Source organism: Larus michahellis, chromosome 1 (genome assembly GCF_964199755.1).
Source record: "Larus michahellis chromosome 1, bLarMic1.1, whole genome shotgun sequence".
NCBI classification, from domain to species: domain Eukaryota; kingdom Metazoa; phylum Chordata; class Aves; order Charadriiformes; family Laridae; genus Larus; species Larus michahellis.
Window position 1 is genome coordinate 214,912,564 of NC_133896.1, and position 22,947 is coordinate 214,935,510.

A 22,947-nucleotide genomic window follows, 5' to 3' on the forward strand; every position below is an offset into this window, starting at 1 on the left:
GGACGCCCCATCCCTCTGCCCTGCAGCAGGTACTGCTCCCCAGCTTTGTTCCCAGCTCCCCCCCCACCTTCCCAGCCACGCAGAGACAAGAGCTGGCGCTCTCAAAGCCCTACCTTTGGGGACACCCTGGAAAGGGTCTTTTGGGCCTGCAGGGACAGGTTGAGGTGGAGGTGACGATGGAAAATAGGTCAGAAAGTGGGACAGCAGCCCCAGGCGTTAGACAGGACCAAGCGCGGATCCAGGAGGGAGCAGGGCCAAGCGCTGTTTGGCCTCTGTTTCCCATTTACTGTGCGTCCGAAAAGCAGTCGTGGGTTTGTTGTGTCATTTCTCTGTCCCCCCCACCCCATTGCAGCAGGAATAACCATGGGGCTCCAAGGATCAGTGGCAGAAGAGAATGTGGGGAGGTGTGGAGGTGAGCGTGCCGGATGCGGGACCTGGGCCGGGAAGTAGGAGAAGGCAGATGGGACGAGGGCGCAGAGGGACGTACGGGGCCAGATCCTTCTCCTCTCACCCCGTCAAAGCTGGGGATTGCGTGCGGGGATCCGTGCAGCGATGGAAACCCTGATGAACCCCTGGCTTAGAAAATGCGATTTTTTTTCTGAAAGCAGGGGGCAGGCAAACCTCAGCTTCTCTCTGCTTTGCAAATTGAATAGATTCAGTGATGCTTTTAAGCCATCTTGAGGTTTACAACAGGGTTGGCAGAGCCCTTCGCTGCACCAGTCCCTTCCTGAATGGAGACGGCGTGTCCCACAAGCTCTGAATTTGGGATGGAAAGGCAGGAGCCGCTCTGCCAACAACCATGGTTGTGGTCCAGTAGCACCGAGCGGGATTTCTCAGGCAGCTTTTTCCCTTCTGTGTCTCTTCGCGGCCATCGTGCTGCGTTCGGAAGCTGCGAGCGGGACCCCAAGACCCTGCGGTGCCGGGGACGGCGTCTGGGTGCTGCGCGTTCCGCTCAGGTCCCTTTTTTTTGCAAGAAGTGGGGGTTTTTTTGCAAGGGTGTTCTTGAGCTTTCTAGTGGCCTGTCCCTCCCCTGGAGCTGCCCTCGGAGCTCTCGCTTGAAAAGGGAGGGAGGAAAAGGGGATGCAGGAGGAGATGGGGGAGCTGGTGACACCCATGCGCAGCTCTTGAGTGGGACCCAAACCTTCCCACCCCCTGGAGACCGGTGAGGATGGGCAGCCCCCTCCTCATCCTCACTCACCCGCAGGCTGGCTCTCGTTTTTCGCTGCCTTTATTAGACTGTGGATAGCTGCTTTTTTTTTTTTTTTTTTTTTTCTCCTTTTTTTCTCTCCAAAAATCGATGCAGTTGACGGAAGCGGGTTTGCAGCAGCAGTGGAGGCGAGGGAGGCCGGGGGAGGATGAGGATGGTGTTTTGGGACATTCCGAGTCCCTGTCAGGCACAGGGACAAACTGATCCGGAGCTTTAATGGCAAGAGCGAGCCGGGGCGCTGGTGTCACTGGCGTTTTTTGTTATTTATCTGTGGTTTTTCTTTGTAATTCTTGAATTTGTTCAGTATTGATGGTGTCTCCAGGATAAAATGGTGCCTCTAAGGGCGATGCTCGGCAGCTGCGCCTCTGCACTTTCCCTCAACGTCTGCCTGGTGCTGCCCAACGCCGCACAAAAACATCAGCTGCCACTTGTCCCCTGGCCTCAGGGCCACCCAGAGGGACTGTGTCTGCCCCTCAATCCCAAATCCCTGCTTCAAAGACCACAGTTGGGTTGCCAGAAAGGGTCCCTGGTCCCCAGGGAGAGCTGCCCTTGTCCCCAAGTGATTTCTCCCCCTCCCAAAAACCAAGGTGAAACTCAAAGATGCTGCGTGTCCCTCCTGCAGTGACTGCTGCTCGGCTTGGGGAAGCTGTGATATTCCCAGCCCAATTCCCAGGGTCTAGTCCCAATTTCCAGGGGTTTTGCCTCAATTCCTGGGGGGGGGTTCACACCCTTTCTCCAGCTTGGCCAGGCCCAGGGGACCCGGTGCGAGGCTGGAAGGGGGTGGAAATCCTGCAAAGGTTTTCATCCTCCTCATTTTTTAATCTAACCTGTCTCTTGAGCATCCCTGGGGTTGCCTCTTGCGTCAGCGCTTGCTCCTGTGCTGGAACCCGCCCTCCCCCCCCCAAAAAAAAAGCCCCTACAAAGCAGCTCTGCTCTGGGCTTTAAAGCTGGGGCTGCAAAAAAACCCCAGCCATCTCCCCAAAAGAGCTGTTTGGAGCAGCACCTGCTCTCCCCCTCGGTCCAAAAAACCAGGTATTTCTGCAGCCAGTTTCCTGCAGAGATTTTGGGGTGGGGAATTGAGCCAGGTTTTGGGGCTGGGACGCTGCGCCCTCCCCTCTGCCAATGGCCCCGGCAGCTCCTCAGACCCTTTGTGGACGGGAATCAGACACTGTGGGGGTTTTAGGGTAGGTTTTTGGGGGGTCTCTGAAGCACATGAGGGTTATTTAATGCAAAAGACGGAGCTGACAGGAGGATATGGGATGGGTTCGGGGCTGGATGTCTGTCCCCAGGGTGCAGGGTGGCAAGCAGGCTGGTTTCGGGAGGCCGAGGGTGGCTCATGGCGGGTACCAAGCCAGGGGTGAGTTAAACCGGGCTGGGGAGGCAAAAGGAGCCGTGTCAGGGGGGCTGGTGGCCCGGTTTTGGGCAGAAGGAGAGTGCGGGGCTGCTAAAACCAGCACGGCATCCACATGAAGGAGCCCAGGGCAGCACCGGTGGCGGCTCCCGCCAGCAGCCCCAAGGCCATCTGGTCCCCGGAGACCCGGTAGGGATCCTCGCGCACGATGACATGGGTCACCCCAGGAGCTGTAAGGCAAAAAGGGGGGTGAGCTGGGGAGGGTGATGGGGAGACACTGTCCTCCTGGCACCACGCTGATGCCAACAGAGGGGCACTGCTTCCCCCAAGGGGCGCCAGTGGTCTTGGGATGGAGGGAACCCCCATTTTTGGCTGTCACCCGTGTCCCCTGTGTAGCCACAGCTCCTTCCAGCATCTCCTCCCCACCCCCTGATGCACACTCCGCAGACAAATTAAACACCCCCCGGCTGGTAATGAGGTGAAGCATCAAACGAACACTGGGGAGGGATGGGGTGAATCAGGATCCGGCCACCCTCCCTGTGCCACTGGATGAGGCCACCCACCTCCGTACTGGTGGCCGTAGTGTCCGGAGCTGATGTAAGCGGTCTGGTGGGAGTCGAGGGGCACCGTCTGGTAGTAGTCATCATCATAGGGGTCGTAGACGTGCACCTGGGAGCGGTGGGAGCGCGGTGTGAGGCTGATGCCCAGACTGGGGCCACACAGGGCCCGGTGGAGCCACAGCCCAGCCAGTGTGGCCGTGCTGGTGCTGTGCCTCAATTTCCCCGGCGTGCGACAGCGTCTGAATCACTTGGGTTCCCCCGTGCTGCTGACAGCGGGGGCAGTGTCCGAAATGCCTGGGGCAGCCTTGGCTCAAGCACCTCAATCACCTACCTGTGCTCAGGTCACCTTAGCTGTGTCCCCTCTCACCTTAGTTTTGGCCCCTGTTACCTTAACCACGTCCCCATCACCTCAAATTCTGTCCCCGTCACCATAACTGTGGCCCCATCACCTTAACTCTGCCCACATTCCCCTTAACTGTGTCCCCCATCACCCTGTGTCCCCTGTCACCTTAACTCTGCCCCACTGCACTAAGTGATAGGACAAGAGGAAACGGCCTCAAGTTGCCCCAGGGGAGGTTTAGGATGGATATTAGGAAAAATTATTCACCGAAAGGGTTGTCAAGCATTGGAAGAGGCTGCCCAGGGCAGTGGTGGAGTCACCATCCCTGGAGGGATTTAAAAGCCGGGCAGACGTGGTGCTGAGGGACATGGGGGAGTGGTGGCTTTGTCAGTGTTGGGTTGATGGTTGGACTCAATGATCTGAAAGGTCCCTCCCAACCTACACGATTCTGTGATTCTATGTTCTCATCAACCTTAACTTCTGCCCCCGTCACCTTAGCTCTGTCCCCGTCACCCCAGCCCACTGAACAGGGTCACCCTCGGCTCTGTTGTCTTCCGTCGGTGGCATCACCAGCAGACTGCTCTCTCACTGCCACTTCTCCCCAACCTTCTTCCCCATCTGCCTCCAGGAGCTTTACTCCCTGTGCCCCGGGCTTCCCTGATGGGCGCTGGCTCTTGGGGGGCCACCCCGAGCTCAGCATCAGCCCCGGGAGGGGGCACTCAGGTTGGTGTAACCTCCACCCACGCCTGCCCGAAGCCCGTGCCGGGACGGTGTCCCTGTTTTGGGGGATGGAGCCTCACCGGGGTGGATTTAGCCTCCAGCACGGCCATCTTCCAAGCGCTGCAAACAAAACAGAGGGACACGGTTTTGGGGTGTGCTGGAGGGGGGGGACAGGAATTGTCCCTGTGGGGCCACCTGGGCACACGTGTCCCCCTTCCTTCCCCCAGTGACCTGGATGTGGCCGCGGGGCCGGCGCTGATCTTTAATTCCCTATTAGCCAGCGCTGGGCTAATAGGTGGGGATGGGAATGTGCTGGGAAGTACCCGACACCATGGGGATGGGCACGGAGCTAAACGCTATCCCTGGGAACAGCCCTGGCTAAAACAAGGGCAGGCAGGAAAATGACATCTAAATTGGGGGAAAAAGCAGGTAACGGATGAATTTCCAATCAGCTGGGGTCAAGCTCAATTGATCGAGCTCAGCTTGGCCACGGCTGAACATCTCCCTCCATCTTAAGCGCAGCTGAAGGTTTCCCACTTTTCATTTTTTATAAAAATTAATTATTTTTTAGAAGTATTTTAATTTTCTTGTAAAAAATCAAGAAATTTATTTTTGAAATAAATGGAAGGGGAACAGTGCGAAAAGTGGGTGTTGCCTCCTGCCGGGTATGGCCTTAAGCCAACAAGAATTTCATTTTCACATTATTTATCGCCAAATACCGATGAAAACCCTTCCCCAGTGATCCTCGGGCAGGCCAGGAGGTGATTTCTCATCCGGGAGGGAAACCCCTCCCCCTGCAGGACACCGGCTCCTTAAAAATAGCTGCTTTTGGCTCTGAATTATTCACCAGGAAACCCAAATCTCCGCCTGCGCCTATCGCCCTGCGAGCGCAAGCAGGTGTTTGAGAAAACAGGGGTTGTGTGGGGTTTTAGCCGTGGGTGGGACGTGCTGGGAGCGGGATGGGGCTCTCGCGCAGCCCAGGCTCCCTCCAGGCTCGGATAATTCGGATGAAAAAGCCAACAAGGGGATTTCGGTGCCACCGTGGTGGGATTTTGGCTTACACGGCGTCATCCTCGCTCTCGGCGCACAGCGTTGTCTTGGAGCCGTCCCGCAGCACGACGGTCAGCAGGCAGTCGCGGCTCTTTCCCTCGGGTGGCTGCACGTCTGGAAGCGGAAGGGGCAGGATTCAGCGTCAGCGAAAAACCCCCCAGAGACCCCCCCCCCCAATCTGCCCACGGACCCTCCCGGGAGAGGGTTGTGCTCCAAATTACCCCTGTTACCCCTGGCACGAGCAGCCTCCCCGTGTGCCGCTAAGGGATGCAAGCATTAAAAACCTGCTGGGACACCGTGCCCCTCGTTCAGGTTTAATTTCGGCTCCGTCTCCGCTTACAAGTTAGCCTCAGGCTCTCAAAGGTTAAAAGCCAACCCGAGCGAAGAGCTGGCGAGCAGAAACTTCCACCCCCGCGGCAGAAAGAAAGTGGACAGGCAGAAAATTGCCAAAAATCTGAAAGGCCGAGCTGTGTTTGTGCTTTGAATTTGCCAGATTCCAGCGAGCACCCAAGTTTTGTAGAAACGCTGGAGTTGGATCACGAGCTCGAGCAAGAACAAAATCTTAAATCCACGAGGATTGTGCATCTTCTTCCCTTCTCAAAGCTTGGCGGGACCCTCCGGTGAGGATAAACCTTTGGGTTCGTGCTCCCACCGTGGCATCCCGGCTTTGCCGCCGCCGCTCGCAACCCAAGAATGGCGCTTTGTGCGGCGGCCGTGGGCTGCCGGGGCCGAGCCGAGCTGCTGCTTTTTGTTCTCCTTGTTTGTGCGAGACAGCAAGGGATGAGTCAGGGACGTGGGATCGTGTTTTGAACAAGCACAAACCAGAAGGAGAGTTTCTCCTTCCTTCCCCAGGGAAAAGCAAGGGAAGAGAAGATGCGACGTGCATCTGGTGGGGGACAGCCCGGCGCTGGCTGGCAGTGAGAAAGGCGTGAATTAGGCAGCCTGGATTATTTTTGGGGTGTTCTAGATGCTCACAAGAAGAGCATCGTTTAAAAGGGTTACAGCTACATGGAGAGCCCTGCACGGGATGGGGTTGGGGACGCGGGGCTTTGTTCACCTCTGCACTCGCGGCCGGTCCTCACATCCCGGCAGCTGTATTTGATGTGGATCCGGCCATCCATGTCACGCTGCGTCTCGTCGTGGTAGTAAACCAAGCTGCCGTCCAGGTAGAGGACGAACCAGTTTCTCTTCCAGCGGCGCAGGATGGAGCCTGACGGGATGGGGAGGAGGTGAAGGACGGCAGTGAGCCCGGCGGGATACGGCCAACGCGCTCCCGAGACCCAGTCCCGTCCCCCATATTTGCAGCCGGATCCCAGCACCCCCTGCAAGAGCCGCTGCATCCCACAGGGCACCCGTGCCCGGCAGGAGCATCCGGGGCAGCACGGCCAGGTGGCTTTAAATTAAAAAGAGCTGCCAAAAAAGCCATCAGGGCATCTTGGTGCTGCCCTGCCGTGCCTGCGGGACCGGATCCAGCCCCGGACATGGAGCCGCGTGTCTGTTTTGGTGGCAGAAGGCCCTTCTCTCCTCTTATGTAAATCCGTGAGCGGCTGAGCCGCGATTTCCTCGCTGCCATGGATTAACCGCCCGGGTCAGGGCCCCTCTCCCCCGGTGCCTCATCCCAACACCCTGTAGCCAAAACCCCTCTGGGGTTTCTTTGGAGGGGGCTCCCAACCTGGAAAGCTGAAAGGTCGCACTTACTCTGCCGCCAAAGCCAACCGCTCTTCACCAGCGCCATGGCTGCGGAAAGGTTTTCCGGACCTGCTGGCACAGGAAAAATAACAGGGTTAAAATAGCAGCTCCCGCCTTGCCTACGTTTTTTCCCCAGTTCTCACCTCCCTGCGGCTCCAGGAGCGAAGCGGGATGGGGATTCACCCTCGTTGCCCCTTTTTTTTTTGGGCAGGGGGGGAGCGATGGGATGAGCCGAGCGCACGGGTTAATCGGGGTTAGACAGACGTGGGCTTTCGTCATCTGGGGAACATGGCGAAGGCAGGGAGGGAGGAGGAACTCCAGCCACCTTTCTTTCTGCCTTTAATCTCATTGGGATTTAGGGGATTATCATCCCGTGGAGGTAAGTGGAGAAATCCGGGCCGTGTATGAAAACAGGCAGCAACTCCCCATGGCCCCAGTAACTTTCCACGGCAAACGACAGCCACACTTGTTTGTTTTCCCTCCCTGGATGGAAATTAGTCCTTAATAAGGCCATGAAGTCATCGCTCCCTGGGGTCCCCGAGCAGAGCCAACACCCCAGGGACAGGCCGGAACGGTTACCTGGCCACGGCCCCCCGCCTCCACCCGTCAACCAGGGACTCCGGTGCCCCGATGATGGGGGCTCAGCACGCCAGGACGGCCTCCAGGACCGCCTGGCTGGGTCCCCTCCTGGTCTGGGGGAGCACTGAGGCACAGACCCCCGCCCAGTAACCGCTGCGCTTGGTAACTGCGTTGCCCCGTGTCCGAATCCCGGGTGTCCATGTTCCCCTGGGGACAGCAGCCCTGGTACGCTCATCCACTGCTTGTGTCCCCCTGGCACCCACATCCCCCTGGGACCCACGTCCCCCAGAAATCACAGCCCCTGGGTACCTACATCCCCTGGGACCCTCACCCTCCTGTACTCACACCCCCTCGTACCCCCATTCCGCAGTACTCACACCCCCGTGGTGCCCTCATCCCCCTCTATTTGCAGCCCCCGGTACCCACAGCTGGTGCCCTCATCCTCCTGTACCTGCATCCCTGGCATCGTTTTTCCCCCCTGTACCCTGTACTGCATCCCCCTTCTGCATCCCTCTGGTACCCACAACCCTCCGTACTGGCACCCCCTAGGTACCCCCCTCCCTCTGGTACCCACATCCCTGGTACCCCCACCTCTCTGGTATCCCCATCCCAGTGCTCCCATCCCTCTGGTACCCACATCCCTGGTACCCCCACACCTGGTACCCCCACCTCTCTGATATCCCCATCCCGGTACTCCCATCCCTCTGGTATGCACATCCCGGTACCCACATCACCTGGTACCCCCATCCCGGTACTCCCGTCCCTCTGGTACCCACATCCCGGTACCCCCACACCTGGTACTCCCCATCCCAGTACTCCCCATCCCCCGATAGTCGTGTGTCCCCCCCCCCCCCGCTCCGGTCCCTCCTCCCGTTCTCCCGCCATCCCGGAGCCCCCCGGAGCCCCCCGCGCATCCCTCACCGGGCGGAGGCGGCGCGGCGGGTCCCCGCTGCGGGCAGCGCTGCGCTCCGCTCCGCTCCCGCTCCCGCTGCCCGGCCCTGCCCGCCGCTGCCCGCCCGCACGGAGCGCCGGGAGCTGTAGTCCGGTACCGGCGGGGGCGGGCAGGAGCGGGGCGGCGGGCTCGGCTGGGTAGAAACATCCCAAAGGTACCGGCCGGAGGGAAAATGCCCCTTTTTAGCGATTTATCCCCCAAAAGCAGATGCCCGGTGCTGGCGTGGCCGGGATGCTGCTGGGCTGGTGCCACCGGTGATGCCCGTGGTTCATCTAGCTGTGACCCACCGAGGAGATCCACCACCTCCGCTTTCTCCCCAAAGCCCCCCTTTTCCTCCGGAGACGGAGCAGCCGCACAGTCGGGAAAAGCTGGGCAATCGAGGGGGTCCCGTGGGACAAGGGGGCTGTAAATAACCCACACGCTGGTGCCCTTGGGAGGGCTTGGCCCAAACAGGAACACCAAAGCAGCGAGGGGATGCCCAGGGGGTTTCCTGCCCCACAGAGATGGGTCTGGAGCTGGGCATGGGGAGATGAGATGCTTCAGGGATGCAGGACCCTCCTCTGGTGCTGGGAATGGGTCTGAGGAGGTGTTTAATAGCACAACGGAGCGAGCAGCGGGGGCACATCACCGGCAGGAGCATAAATCGGGAACGACCCAAATTTTAAGCACCTGAGTGCTCGTCTGAATTAAATTGCTGAGTGGGGTGACTTAAAAATCAAGGTCTGACCTGGCTCCTGCTGGAGATAAGGGCAAAACTATCGTCGGCTCTGGAGACAGACGGGTTCAAGTCGCACATGCTCGAAGTCCGCAGGGTTGGAAAAGCTGCTGGAGTTGTCGCTGCACGTTACCGGGGCCCTTCACCCCCATTTGAGACATCTGCGGCTTTGCAAACCTGTTGGGAGAAAAAAAGATGAGAGTTTAGGAGCGGGGGAGAGCCCGGGATGCATCCCTGGGCCAGCGGTCCGTGGTCTCCAGCTTCTGCCAGGCAGATTTGGAAATCGTGGACCAGGGGACAGCGGGGAAAAAGGGGAGCTTGAATTATTCAGGGAGATCAAGAGCCAAGAATCACCCAACCCCTCTTATCCACTCCTCTTTTCCCACAAAAAAAGGGCCAGCAAGGAATATCTATATATATATATACACACACACACGTATTTTTTAATATATCTCTCTCTCCATACAGATACACAGGGCATGCCCAGGCAAATGTGCAGGCGTTGCCGGCAGCAGGCGGGATTTGTGCGTGGGCAGGGATGTGTTTCTATCGAGACGATAGAGCCCAGAGCTTCTCCCAAAGCCTTTTTTTGCTGCCCCGGGGAAGGAAATAGCACGTTTCCTACGGCTCCACTCGCGCGCTGGAAACGCTCGGGCCCGAGACGACTTAGGGAGCGCAATCCCCGGCGGCTGCCTGGCGTTACGCAGCTTCAAATACACGTCAGGTTATTTATAGTCAAGGCTGGGCTGATAATAAAGATGTTTATTAAGCATTTGGCAGCCCTTACTACAAAAAAAAAAACCCCTCATGTATTCCAGCGGGTTTTTCAACGTAAAGCCCTTTCCCCTCCCTCTGGCGCTGGCTCTACTGCGGCGAACAGCAGCAGGAATTAAATTAATCCAGCAGCCTGCAGATTGATTACAAAGGAGTTAAATTGCAACCGCCCCATCGGCCGGGGCGCGCTCGCGCAGCCTTGCGCATCCCTCCACGCTGGTTATCCGGCTGCGAAACATCCCCAGTCGCGCTAAATATTTCAGAGACGCACATTTGGATATCAAGGGCCGGGCCAGATACTTTGTTCTGCGATGAATTAATGAAGAAGTTCCCTTAGGAAGGGTTTTGGGATGAAATTTGGAATTACTCTGGGCTACCCACCGGTATGGTGCTGCCCCTCCGTAGGCAGACGTAGGCCACAATTGGGTATAAATCGCTCTCAAAGCTTTTCCACCGCGTTATCGTGAGCTTTGCCACAGGATTGGAATAATTTGTCTCCTTGACAGCAGAAGGACACGCCGCCGAGTGAAATAAATAGATGCTCTATTTAAAATGGCAGCAGATTTTCATGGGGTTGAAAATCTATAGTGCTGCGCTAATGGGTTCTGCTTGGCTGCAGCCCCCGGTCGGCTGGCAGATAAGACGTCAAGTTTATTCCAAGAAGGAGAGGAGGGAAACAACAACAACAACAACAACAACAGAAAGAGAGCAGAAACATAACCCCCGGGGAGCAAACAGCAACGCAGCCCACGGTGTTTGTGCTGGACGGGCTGACACGGCCGGCGTCCGGGATTGCAAACCGAACGCGGGACCATTAAAACATCCCCAAATCGCTCTGCTTCCCCTCTGGAGAAGAAAATGATGCTGGTGCGGGATTCGGGGGGCTCGGTTTATTTATTTTTTTGCAAACTGGGTTGGGTTTTTTTGTTAGATGGGATAAATTTGGGGCACGCTGGGTGGAAAGGGTGACCTGAGGAGCCGGGAGGTTATTTCCAGCTGGCAAAGCTGCTCAGGTGGAAGGGAGAAAGGACGAAACAGACTTGCCCCCTCGCGCGGGGGAGCCAAACCACGGATTTCCCCTCACTTTCTGTAGCAATCAGGTGCTGCTCAGTAAAAGAGATGAACTTTGAAACTTTCAGTTGGTTTTTCTTCCAGCTGGGCTCTGTCCGTGTCTCACCTGGGGGTGTCGTTACAGCAAGGAGCTGTCAGAGCGGTGGCTCGGTGCCTGGTGGAGATCTCCCCTGTCCCAGCCTTGGGTTTTGGGTATGAAACAAAGGATTTTTTTTTTTTAAACTCTTCCCACGTCTCACATGATGTAGGAAACCAGCGCCTCCCCTGTCTCCTCCTCTCTCCCCGTGCTTGAACCCAGGATGAGGACACCCCAATGTTTGCTCTTTCTCTTCCTAACACACATCTGCCCTTGGGACAGGTCGGTACCTGGGTTGCAGGGGCGATAAAACCCCGCGATGGGCTGTTAAGGAGCCCTCAAATCCAGCGGGAGGCTCCTTTTACCAGTACGACACTGGGAATCGCTGGGGCTGAGCATGTCGCATTGGTGCCACCGGCATCCTCCACCCGTAGGGAGAAACATGCAAGGAGAAATGTTTTTTTTGACGCAGTTTTCACAACACTGTCCCCAACACCCGCATGTCCAAGGGGTGAGAAATTGAAGCAAGCAGCTTGGGTACGACTCTTACCATCCCTTGGACACCCCCATCCCGACTGATTCCCCAGGGGATGTATTGATCTGAAAGGTCCCTTCCAACCTAGGCGATTCTATGATTCTGTTCTACGGTTCTGTTCAACATCGATCGCTTGGGAAACAAAATTCCCAGCATGAATCTTCACAAAAAGCAACATGAGCCATCAACGTGCGCTGGCAGCCCAGAAACCCCCCACAGCCTGGGCTGCATCCCCAGCAGCGTGGGCAGCAGGGCGAGGGGGGGATTCTGCCCCTCTGCTCTGCTCGGGGGAGACCCCCCTGCAGTGCTGCCTCCAGCTCTGGGGCCTCAGCACAGGAGAGACACGGAGCTGTTGGAGCGGGGCCAGAGGAGGCCCCGGAGATGCTGGGAGGGCTGGAGCCCCTCTGCTGGGAGGACGGGCTGAGAGAATTGGGGGGGTTCAGCCTGGAGAAGAGAAGGCTCCATGGAGACCTCGGAGCCCCTTCCAGTCCCTCAAGGGGCTCCAGGAAAGCTGGGGAGGGACTCTGGATGAGGGAGGGGAGCCATGGGACGAGGGGGAAGGGGTTTCCACTGCAAGAGGGGAGACTGAGCTGAGATCTCGGGCAGAAATTCTTGGCTGTGAGGGCGGTGAGCCCCTGGCCCAGGTTGCCCAGAGAAGCTGTGGCTGCCCCATCCCTGGAGGGGTTCAAGGCCAGGTTGGCCGGGGCTTGGAGCAAGCTGGGCTGGTGGGAGGTGTCCCTGCCCAGGGCAGGGGGTGGCACTGGGTGGCCTTTAAGGTCCCTTCCAACCCAAACCATTCTGTGGTTCTATGAAACAGCAATGAGTGTTGTGAGGGACTGAGGGGACGTACCCCTGTTGGTGTCAGTCCTGGGGTGAAGACCCATAGGAATTCAATTCTCCACCTCCCAGACACCAGCGCTTTCCCCAAATACTCTTTTCCCGCCCTAAAACCAGGGTGTTGAGCTGCGGTGACGCAGTTTGCACCCACCTTGGTGCCCCCTGCGCCGGCAGGTGCTGACGCTGCCCCCAAAAAGGTTTCAGGACAATTTTTCGTGCCTGATCCTGCATGAAAAACTAAAGTGCTCGTTTGCGCTCCTGGGGAAGGGCCTGTTCCCCCTCCCGGGGCTGTGGGGGGGTTGGGGCGGAGGGGGCAGCAGCTGCCATCCCCACATATCGAGGGCGTCCCGGACGTGGGGCAAAGGGTTTCGGCGGGGAAGGGTCCGGTTCGGGCTGTGAGGAGAAGGGATGGGGCAAGGCCAGGCCGCGGCAGGAGGATGAGGAGGAGAAGGCGGCAGGGGGATCAAGGCCGGACCCCGCCATTCTGCCCTCCTCTCTGCAGGCCGCTGTAGGCCCGTGGCCCCGCGGTCGCCGGGCGGCTGCCGGAGCCGGGGCCAGGCCCCGGGGGCCGGCGGAGCCCCCGCTTGCAGGCCCCGGTGGGGGGGGAATCCCCGCCGCGGCCCGCGCCTCCCCTCAGCCGCCGCGGACTACAACTCCCACCATGCCCCACCGAACTACAGCTCCCGTCATGCCTTGCGCTCCCCCGGGCCGCACTACAGCTCCCAGCAGGCAGCGCGCCGGCACTACACCTCCCATCCTGCCCCGCGCCCGCGCCTGGGCCCCCATCTCCCTCCCCGCCCGCCCCGCGGGACTACATTACCCAGCGTGCCCCGCGCGGAGCGGCCAGCGCCGAGCCGCGGCGGCGGCGCGCAGGGGAAGCCGGGAGTGGTAGTCCCGGCGGCGGCTGTAACGGTCCCGCTGGTGGTACTCCCCCCCCGCCCGCCCGCCACCGCCGCCCCCTCCCCCACCGGCTGGCGGCTGCAGGCAGAGCAGGAGCCGCGGAGCAGGCAGCGCGAGCAGGGGGAGCGCGCTGCCGCCGCCGCCGCACCGGCTGAGGGGACGCCGCCGCCGCCGCCCGAGCAGCCGCAGGTGAGGGGGGGGAACCCCCTGAGGGCGCTGAGGAGGGGGGGTGTGTGACAGCGGCAGGGGGGGCGGTGGTGGCTGTGTGCCCACCCCGGAGGGGACAGGGCCGGTGGCGGCGGGGGGAGCATCCTCTCAGCGCGGGGCTTTGCGTGGCCCCCGGAGGGTGAGGGTCAGGCGCGGGAGGAGGAGAGCCCCAGCCGGGGGGAACGGGAGGGAAACCACCGCCCTGGGGAGGGCGAGACCCCCCCAGCGCCTGTTGTGTCCCCCTCCGAGAGCCTGTTGTGTCGTCCTCCCCCCTCAGAGCCTGTTGTGTCCCCCACCCTCAGAGCCTGGTTATCCCCCCTCAGAGCTTGTCCCCCCACATCTCAGAGCCTGGTTGTGTCCCCCCCACGAGCCTGTTGTGTCCCCCCACCCCTCAGAGCTTGTCGTGTCCCCCTCAGAGCCTGTTGTGTGCCCCCCCCCCTCAGAGCCTGTCGTGTTCCCCCCTCAGACCCTATAGCCCCCCCCCACTGGAGCCTGTAGTCCCCCCTTAGAGCCTGTTGTCCCCCTGAGAACTGCTTGTCCCCCCCCCAGGAGCCTGGTTGTCCCACTCCCCAACCCTGTTGTCCCCCCTCAGAACCTGTTGTCCCCCTCGAGCCTTCTTGGCGGGCTTTGCCTTCAGCCCCACGGGGAACGAGTGGGCTCGATGCCCCCTCCCGGGGGAGGGGGGGGACACGGCGATGGTCCGGGGGTTCACCTCAACGGAGAGCCCACCGAGGAGCCACCACCGCCGGGTCCAAGCCAAGTTTCACCTTCTCTGGGGGTGGAAGAAGAAGGAGGGAGATGGAGAGACGGGGCTCACCGGTGATTTTTCTTCTGCGTGTCCATCCCTCAGGACATGCCGGTGTGGGGTTTTGGGGGTGCAAACCCCAGAGATGGGGGGACGTCAGCCCTCCACGGTGTCCCCCCCACCCACTGCCAATATCGAGAGGGGCACGTGGGGACGACGACGACGGCGGCGGGAGTGATACAGGGAATATTAACGAGCCCGCCAGCAACTTTATGGGATGGGAAGGGCCGAGTTGCCGCCGTCTCCCCCTGTCCCGCTCCCTCTGCAGGGGGGGGTTTAAAAATGGCCTGGGTTTAGGGAGACGGGGGGATGTCAACGTGCAACATCTGTAGCCCGAAAGCAGGGAGCACAAGGTTGTGAAATGTAAGGCGGCGTTATTTATTCTGTCTATTTAAAATAGCATATTCTATTAATTTTTATGAAGGGGGTGATTTTTTAAATTTTTTTTTATTTTTTTGGTAATCGCTTGGATACTTTGTTATCGGCATTGTGGTTTTCAGGGCAATGAAGCCCATCGCTGTATTGCGGGTTAATAATGCCAGAAAGGTGCTTAGCTTCAGTCCTTTATAGAAAACAGAGGAGCCTTGAAATATGGAAATGAAATAAATATTCATTGTCAAAAAAAGGTTTTGTACTGTGTTGGATTTTGGGGGGATTTTTTTCCCTCTTCTCCCACCCCCAACCCCCCCCGCACATTGTGATGATAAGCTTTCAGGTTATGGCTTGTATTTCCATAAACTGAATTTCATTCAAAAGGCATTCATTTAGTGCTGAATACTGTCAAATGTAGAAAAATGAGCATGTTCAAGGTTTTTTTTTTCCCCTCTCCTGGACAAAGGCATGTTGTACTAACCAGAAAGAAACCCCAAGTGATTCTATTTATGTTTTAATCAAAATATGATTTAAGATGCAGTGGTGTTTTTATTCTTGCTGTTAAATAGTGATGGAGGAAGCTAGAGCTTTTCTTTTCTCTTCTCTCTCTCTTTTTTTGTTTTTTTAAAGGAATGTGAATGATGGAAACATCTTTAGGGAAACATTTTGCTGGACTTGATTGCATCAACCGCATTATTTCATGAAATGTTAACTGTGAAGTGGTTGTTGATTAGAACTCAAATTGAGGAGTGATGTTGAGCAATGTAAAGAAAAAGGAAATTAATACTAGGAGGCCAAATGGTTATTTTTTTATTTTTTAGTTCTGATTTCGATTTTGAATTTTAACTGTTTCATAGATTCTCTTGACCCTTATGGCTGAGTACATGAAAAAAAAAACCCAACTAACAACTATGGCCTGAATATTTATTCTTGCTGGATGTATGCAGTCATTCAAAGGACTGATAGCAGTTAGGAATGTACCCTCTGGATGAAATATATATTAAATCTGATTAACTTCTGTTCTGGAAGTTACAAATACCAACTTGCCTAGTTACGCATCTTAACTTTTTTTTTTTTTTTTTTAACCAGAGTAAATGTTTACATTTTCCAGAAGGGATTTCTCTGTACTGAATGATGTGCTTATAGTGGCCTTTCATTTTAATGCACTTCTGCTGGGTATTTAAGATATTCAGATGTATGGTGTTTTTTTTTTTTTATTGTAGACTCTTTGGTTGATTAAAATTCCTGGCTATTAGTAAAGACACAGTTTTTTTGAGTGGTAGATTATAACCCTTCTCCTTTGGGACAAAGGGATTGGAAGCAAAATGACTGTGTGCCGTGAAGGTGTTTTGAATTTGTTCAGTAATGGGAATATTGCTTGGAGTGAGAAACCTGAACGATACGCCCGTATTGCGTCAAAATTAATGAGAAATAACTGTGGGATACGGTCATTGAGGGAGAACATGCTGTAGAGGTCCTTTCTGATCTTAGGTGATACTCATCGGTCAGGTTCCATGACAAGTCTGCATTGCAGTAGGTGAACTATTTAGGGATTTTTTTAAAATCCCTCTTTGCATTCAAGTTTTTGTGCTCCCCTGTATCAGTTACCCACCGCCCGGATCACGGGGAAAACCAGGAGAGAAAGGTGATACTGCTCTTGGTGCTCCTGAAAACATTTCTCCGGCAAGTGAAAATGCTTCGGAGAAACATTTCTGCGAAAGGCCTTCAATACCTCAGCTGAAAGCATAATTAAAGCGATAATTAAATTGAGTCTAAATTTAATTATCTGATCTGTCTAGAAGAGCTTGTGAACCTCGGTTGGGGTGCATAGGTGCAAACGCAGCCGCTTTAGGCAAGTGTGTTTAATCCAGGTTAGTGTCCGCTTTCCGCAAGTTTTCAAAGGTGACCGCCATGAGATGGGCACTGATCTCCTTCTCTGGGAAGCGGGACGTTCGTAGCTGGGATGGAGCTCCTGGGTCACCAAGTCCCACCTGCTGCGAAAGCCAGCAGCCGTGGCATAAACATAATCCAGTCTTATTTTAAACCCAGGTGTTTTTCTGCTGCTGCCCGTGGCAGAGGAGCGTTTCAGACCTTTATCCTCTGGTAGTTAGAAACCTCCACGTTTCCACCCAGGAACTCTGTGCTCATTTCCAGCTCTCAAGCGGTTGGTAGCAGTTGATGAGGCTGTCAAAAGGGAAATACGACTTTTATATCTTCCTTTCTGAGCTCACTCTTTCCTTCAGTCTGGATTATGATCTTCATTTGTCTTCAAGTCATGCCTTTTGGGCTTGATTGTATCTGCAGAGGCCCCCAATTTCCCTTTCCGCAGCACAAGTGCTCCGTGTACTTTCTGTTTCCTCTGCGATTCATAAAGTCTCTCCTCAAACCGCCGTGTCCTTAACTGTGCATTTCGGCCCCGAATTAGCTCTCCACGCGCTCGCTGACGTGCGGCTGGACGGTGCTGCGCTCGGCTGGCTCTTCCTCAGGCAGCTGTGGATGGTGGAGCCCCGTCTCCCCGCACCGCGGAGGTGTCACGAGGCGAGAGACGTGCGATGTCCTGCCAATCTCCTCCTCCCAGCCCCGGTACAACAAAGAAGTATTTGAAGCATCCCCTAGAGAACCGTGTTATTAGCCAGGGTACTCGGGGAGGAGTGAGTCTTGCAAAGTGCAAAGGAGGTAATTTTTGTACAGCGCCGTCTTTGATTTATTTGCGGGTGAGATCCAGGCGTCTGAGAAGGAGCTGGCTGCGAAGGAGAGGTTGGTAGCTCTTCATGTTGGTCTTGCTTCTTAATGTACCGTGATCTTTCTAATCAATTAGACTCAATTTTGCTGCTTAAAATCCGTAAGTCGTCATGTTCAGTCCACAGAAATATTAGATGCAAAATGATTGAATGAGAAAAGCGTTCTCGTCGTATTCGACGGTGTTTTTCCAAACTACGCAAACAGCGTTTTTTTGCTGATTTCAAATGTGAATCGATTAGTCCCACCTGAGGTCCCTTCAGAGGTCCCTTCCAACCCTACGATTCTGTGGTGTTACTGGATTCTTGTATGCTGTCGTACATCTCTTCAATAAATAAATGAAGATTTCTGTTTCGGTGACAATAAATAAAATCCACCTATCCATTTTTTACCCGTTGATGGTCTTTTAACTCTTTGAATTAAAAAATGTGGGCTCTTAATCTGTCGCTTTTTAGAACTGGGAATAAATTTTCACGAATTATTTCTGCGTGACTCGACTACCTGCCAGTCAGACGGATGCAGTTCTCCAGAGGTGTCTAAATTGTGTTACCTTCTTGTTCCTTCTGCTCAACTGAATCCCTGTGTTCCTATTTTTGTGTTTAAAACATTGGTGTCACTAAACGTGAGAGGGAAGTGTCAGCGGCAGTGCTGTGTTTACTTATGCAAATTCATGTAAACGCGATTTCTTGAGGCAGTAAGGATGATGTGATCTACCTGCCCACCAGTAATGCAGATTGCAAAGGGCCATAGATGTAGAAGGCAATCTAGCTTTTTTTTTTTTTTAAAGTTTTGAGAAAGTTGACTGCTGGGCAGAGGGGAGAGAATAAAATCGGTCCTTCTACCCAGGGAAGAGGGCTCATAATAGTTCCCCTTATTTTTCTCGGAGACAGCATCTCTCTGGCTGGTCGGGTCATGTACAGCTGGAGCACGTGTGGTCCTTTGCCCAACCAAGAGATGGAGGCTGTGGGAGGGAGTTTGGGAGAAGTTTTGAGCAGGTGGGGAAGGGCTTGGAAGTATTTTGTGGGTGGTGGTTAATGGCCTTCGTGTAAAAATCAATAGGAAGTAAATACTTGCTTTATCTTGCGGATTTTGGAGCGACGTGTGTAGGATATATATTTTGTATTGATGGGCTCCGATATGTTGAGCTTTGCTTTGTTGGGTGGATAATCTTGACGTGAGCTTTTATGTTTATTTACTTGTTGGTTTGAATGGGTAGCAACAGAAAGAGTTGTGAATTTTCAAGGTTTTCTTTTGTTGAGAGGGAGGTGTGCTTTGCGATGGGTGTCTGAAGCAAGAATCCCAGACCCGTAATTGCGATCCCAGTCAGGGAAGATCCAGCTCTTAAGGTATATCCAGCATTTGCAGATGGTCTGAAATCTGGGGAAGCTCTTGAGTATGAAGCAGCTTTTGAGAAGCAAGGCTTTTTTTTTTTTTTTTTTTTTTTTTGTCCTGGGCTCCAAACAGGAGCATGAATACTCAAATCTGAGTCATTTCCAGATAGATTTTTTTAATGTATAACTTCATTCAAATATGAGCATTTTTCTAAAATGTCTTTCTCACTGTCCCTCAGTCTGAAAGCAGGTGACACAGTTCATCATGCTTTTATTGTAATTAAAGCTTATACTTCTTCCCTCTTTTCTGTTGGAACCCTGTAGGGAAGCGATGATGACGATGATATTCATGGCATAATACTTTATTTTTTCAAAGAATTGCGTAGGGAACAACGTTCTGTTGAGGATGATGGAGACGCCTGGGTTTCCTCAGAGTGTCAGTGGGACTTGAGTAATTTTTAAGAAGTTCCTCTGAGTTTTGTTTACTATGGATGTGCTGAAATCCCTGAGCACTGCAAAGGAATTTCAAGTGACTGTGTGCTTTCTGGGAGGAAAAAATGTGGGCCTGTTGATGTTCTCCAGCAAACCATTTAGGAGGGTATCGCCACAGGATTTGTAAAAGCTGAAAAAACGTGTTCCTGTCCTCTCTTGGAGATGCTGGTTTGTATTTGGCTGTACTTTTCCCGGTCTTTCCTTCCTTTCCTTGAGTGAAACAGTCACCTGGAAAACTGGAAGGTGGCAAAATGAAAAGGCAGAGCAGAAAAATGGGGTTTATCATCGCTTTCATACGATAACTTTCTCAATAGGAAGATTAATGCTGAAGTGTATTTGTAGGTTGAACGTTTTTGCCTGCCTTCTCTTAGCAAGGGTTAGAGATTTGGGCGGATTATTGAAGACAAGCCTAGAGTATCTTATGAGAGAAAAAGTACTAAACTGGCAAGAAAAGAATAGATGCCATCGTGCCTGCTAGGCATGTCTAATTCTTTGATAAAATGGATAAAGATTGCAGACTGCAGCAAAAGTTAAAATAGACCATAACATCTCAGGTTCTGCAGGGTTTATTTTCTCGCTTCTAATTTGCCGTTGAACTTAATCAAAAAGATCTGGCTGTTTTATGGCATCAGACACTTTAGTTTATCTGCCAGGAATTAAAGCACAGTATTTGGGCTTTTGCTTTCTTTGGCATTCGATACCCGACTCTCTAAATTTGATAACGGGTGGATTTTATCATTTTGACGTTGGAAATACATCCTGAAGACTAGTGAGAAGTTTAGAGCACGGTCTGCTTTGTCCCCATTTTCCTTTCTTTATCCTTGACTTTATAGGAAATGACAACTTGCTTTTTTAATGGACAACGGGTTTTTTTGTGGTTATCCATAACAAACTCCTAAGACTTTCTGCAGTCCTAACAGATAAATCCTGTTCTGTGGGTCAACCTGTTCAAGCAAGATTTTGGAGTTAATGGCATTTTGTGTGTATGTATACATTTTTTTTTTTTTAACGTACGAAACACCTTGTTTTGTGTTATGGACAAGACAGAGTTGAAGGTCATTGCTGGAAAAGAACTTGCTTAAATGTCCCGTTGTCCCTAGGTGGGTACTACTTGGCTTAATCTGTTCCTAGAGATACTTGGCCCTAACTGAAGGAAGTCTTTTTGATCTTCTCCTGCTATTTAGGTGGACAAAGTGAGATCACTCATTACACTTGCTGATGATTTTTTAACCAAGATGAACGTAGTGTCTATACGGACAGGCAGGCTCTAAGGACGTGCCTCCATTGAAAAGTATTTTGAATTAAGCTTGTGAGCATTTGAAGTACAATTACTTTGGAATAGGTCCCTGTATGAACATTTATTCTGTAGTAGTTTATTCTGCAAATAATTTTCTTCAGTTTCCTATGTATGTCATAACTTAATGAGACATTTAATGGCTTTTGCAAAAACTACGGCATTCCACATATTTTTCAGGTTCAATGTTGTGTGGTATGGGCAGATGGAATGAGATTTCCAAGATTTGCCTTGTGGTTGTTTGGAGGAGGAAATATGGCTTGTCTACATGTGCCCTACTCTTGTCCTAGGGTGGCCACTGCTGTATTAAGACTGAGGGTGGTCACTTGGCCATGAGAACGGGGTCACCTCAACGCTCTTCCGTTGGTCATCCTTGTCTCTTATCGTGGTGCAAGTGAGAGGTGAAACCAATGCACAGAAAAATGGTTAAAGCTCAAGTTTGCTCTTGATTTGACTTGAATTCACAACAGAATTTTTGAAGTCTTAAAATGGCGTGCCTTAAATTTGAGAAATGGTTTCTCTTTCTTTACTGTAGCATCTGAATCCCGGCTGCTGAGCTGGGCAGCTAGCTGGGTCTTCTGAATATGGACTGAGCTCATTTGGAAGCTCAATAAAATATTTCGTTCCATAAGAATTTTTTCACTGTCTGTATATAACACAAATTGAAGCTCTAGAGAAGATAATTTAGTTTGGGTTGGCTACTTCTTTGGTAGTAGACTTATGTTGTGGGCTCAGTAGATAAATGTGGTATCATGTCTGTTCTCATCTGAGTTTCAGCTTTTCTTTCTTAATTCCTGGAGTTTGATTTTACGTGTGTGCTTGTTAGCATTACCATCAAGAAATAATGTCTTAAATTGCTTTAGGCTTTGTAAAATGATGTTGGAGTGTTTTACAGGAGATTGGTGTTATGTAGAGTTTTTGCTGGCATGTGAATCAAAGCCCTCATTTTGGTTACAAACAACTTCAGAAGAAAAGGCATAAAACCCTTGGAGTTCTTGGTTGCTTTTGGATTGCCATTTAGCACAACGTCCATCATGAAGCGTGTCCTCTCCCTCTCTTCCACACCACCACTGTGAAGGTGCTCCAAGAGATGACCCCGTTCCTTTCTGATGCTGCCTCTACCACAGCGACCTGCAGCTGTATATACCATTAAGGTTGCTTCTATCCAAGATTCTCGGAAGGTCTTTGCAGACCTCCCTGGTTAAGTCTTGCAAGATCCTTGTGTATAGATGTACTATCTCTGTCTTCACCAGGGAAAAACAGAGCCTGGAGGTTTTGTGCTGACATTGCACAGCAAGGTTGGATCAGATGCTGTGCTGCTTCTCCCTCTGTGGAGGCCAGGAGATGGATTTGATTTGCTTTGTGTGCTGTTGGGATATGCTCAGGTGCTGTGTTGGTGGCTTTCTGTATGGACTTAGGAGAGAGTTGCCGGAGCTTAAGGCTTAATTAGACTGACCTCCTCAAAACCACAGATCCTTATGTGGTTTTTCCTTTCCCTGGAAAAGGAGCCTAACGACTATGTATTTTGGGCTACTGTTTGCCTTCTACCAGGACAGTCAGTCTTAGTTTGAAGATCTCAAGTTATGAAAAGTCAGTGACTTCTTTTGATATATTTTCAGCAATTAATTACCCTGATTAAAAAACTGAGGTCCAATTTGAATTAGTTTCCTACTGTTGCTTCTAAAACCCGTTTCATGGCTAAATTCAAAGGTCCTTTGATACCCAATAACTTTCCCCTTTGGAGGGAACTCATAATTCCATAACCAGCATTTAGCTGGAAGCGTTGGGCAGTTTCAGGCCTGGCAGTAGCTCAGATTGTCTTTCAGAGTCTCTGGCTTTCAGATTTTGTTTCCTAGATGTAGTAGTACCTTACATTTGGTTGTATTGAAATCTACTTTGAGTGGCCTTTGCAGTCCAAATTGCTGTGTATCGCCAGCCTGTCATCTTCATCCGACTTCCAGAGGAGCATTCACAAATCCTGTCCATAATTATATTAATTTTCAGATCTATAATGAACCTCTTGAATCATACCGGGCTCTGTATCAAGCCCGGCAGAACCCTGCTACAGCTAACTTTGTTGGCGGCGATTTTCCACGGATGACTGCTTTTAGTCATCTGTCAGTTGGCCAACTCAAAATCTGTTTAGCATGCTTTGCTGACATAGTAGAGTGGTAATTTTTTAATCAAGATGTCATGCTCAACAAAAGTTTGCCTGTCATATTGCAACAGTTACCTTTTATCAACCTGATTTTTGAATCTCATCTAGGAATGAAATCAGCTTTGTTTCACGAGGCTTATTTTCCGTAACGTTGTGTTGACTGTCATTAATTTCCTTCCTGTCCTTTTTAAGT

General features: G+C 52.9%; 2 protein-coding genes across 16 annotated transcripts in view; one reads left to right on the forward strand and one right to left on the reverse strand.

Moving 5' to 3' along the window:
• Window positions 1–1,210: 1,210 nt before the first annotated feature.
• Window positions 1,211–14,501, reverse strand: PLEKHB1 (pleckstrin homology domain containing B1). 10 transcript variants are annotated; one of them, XR_012585194.1, is made up of 9 exons: window positions 9,600–9,648; window positions 9,176–9,340; window positions 6,927–6,986; window positions 6,286–6,438; window positions 5,240–5,342; window positions 4,259–4,298; window positions 3,122–3,227; window positions 2,377–2,788; window positions 1,211–1,917 (listed from the first exon to the last, which is right to left on the reverse strand). XR_012585194.1 is itself a non-coding variant. In XM_074572273.1 (8 exons), exons 3-8 carry the CDS (start codon window positions 6,961–6,963, stop codon window positions 2,652–2,654), a joined length of 576 nt encoding a protein of 191 aa, XP_074428374.1. In that variant the 5' UTR covers window positions 6,964–6,986; window positions 9,176–9,340; window positions 14,381–14,501; the 3' UTR covers window positions 1,211–2,651. The 10 variants fall into 10 exon arrangements, 8 of the variants coding, with proteins under 8 accessions (XP_074428374.1, XP_074428378.1, XP_074428373.1 ...); XR_012585193.1 differs by lacking the exons at window positions 9,176–9,340; window positions 9,600–9,648 and adding an exon at window positions 8,418–8,514; XM_074572273.1 differs by lacking the exon at window positions 9,600–9,648 and adding an exon at window positions 14,381–14,501 and having other exon boundaries at window positions 1,211–2,788.
• The window catches only part of FAM168A (family with sequence similarity 168 member A), a 220,225-nt gene continuing 210,605 nt past the window's right edge, over window positions 13,328–22,947 (forward strand). For 3 of the 6 annotated variants that reach the window (XM_074572261.1, XM_074572264.1, XM_074572265.1), the window contains exon 1: window positions 13,348–13,545. The gene's annotated coding sequence lies outside the window, so the exon portion shown is untranslated. Of the gene's footprint in view, window positions 13,546–22,947 lie in introns of all 6 variants that reach the window. The other 3 variants (XM_074572260.1, XM_074572262.1, XM_074572263.1) reach the window with 3 other exon arrangements.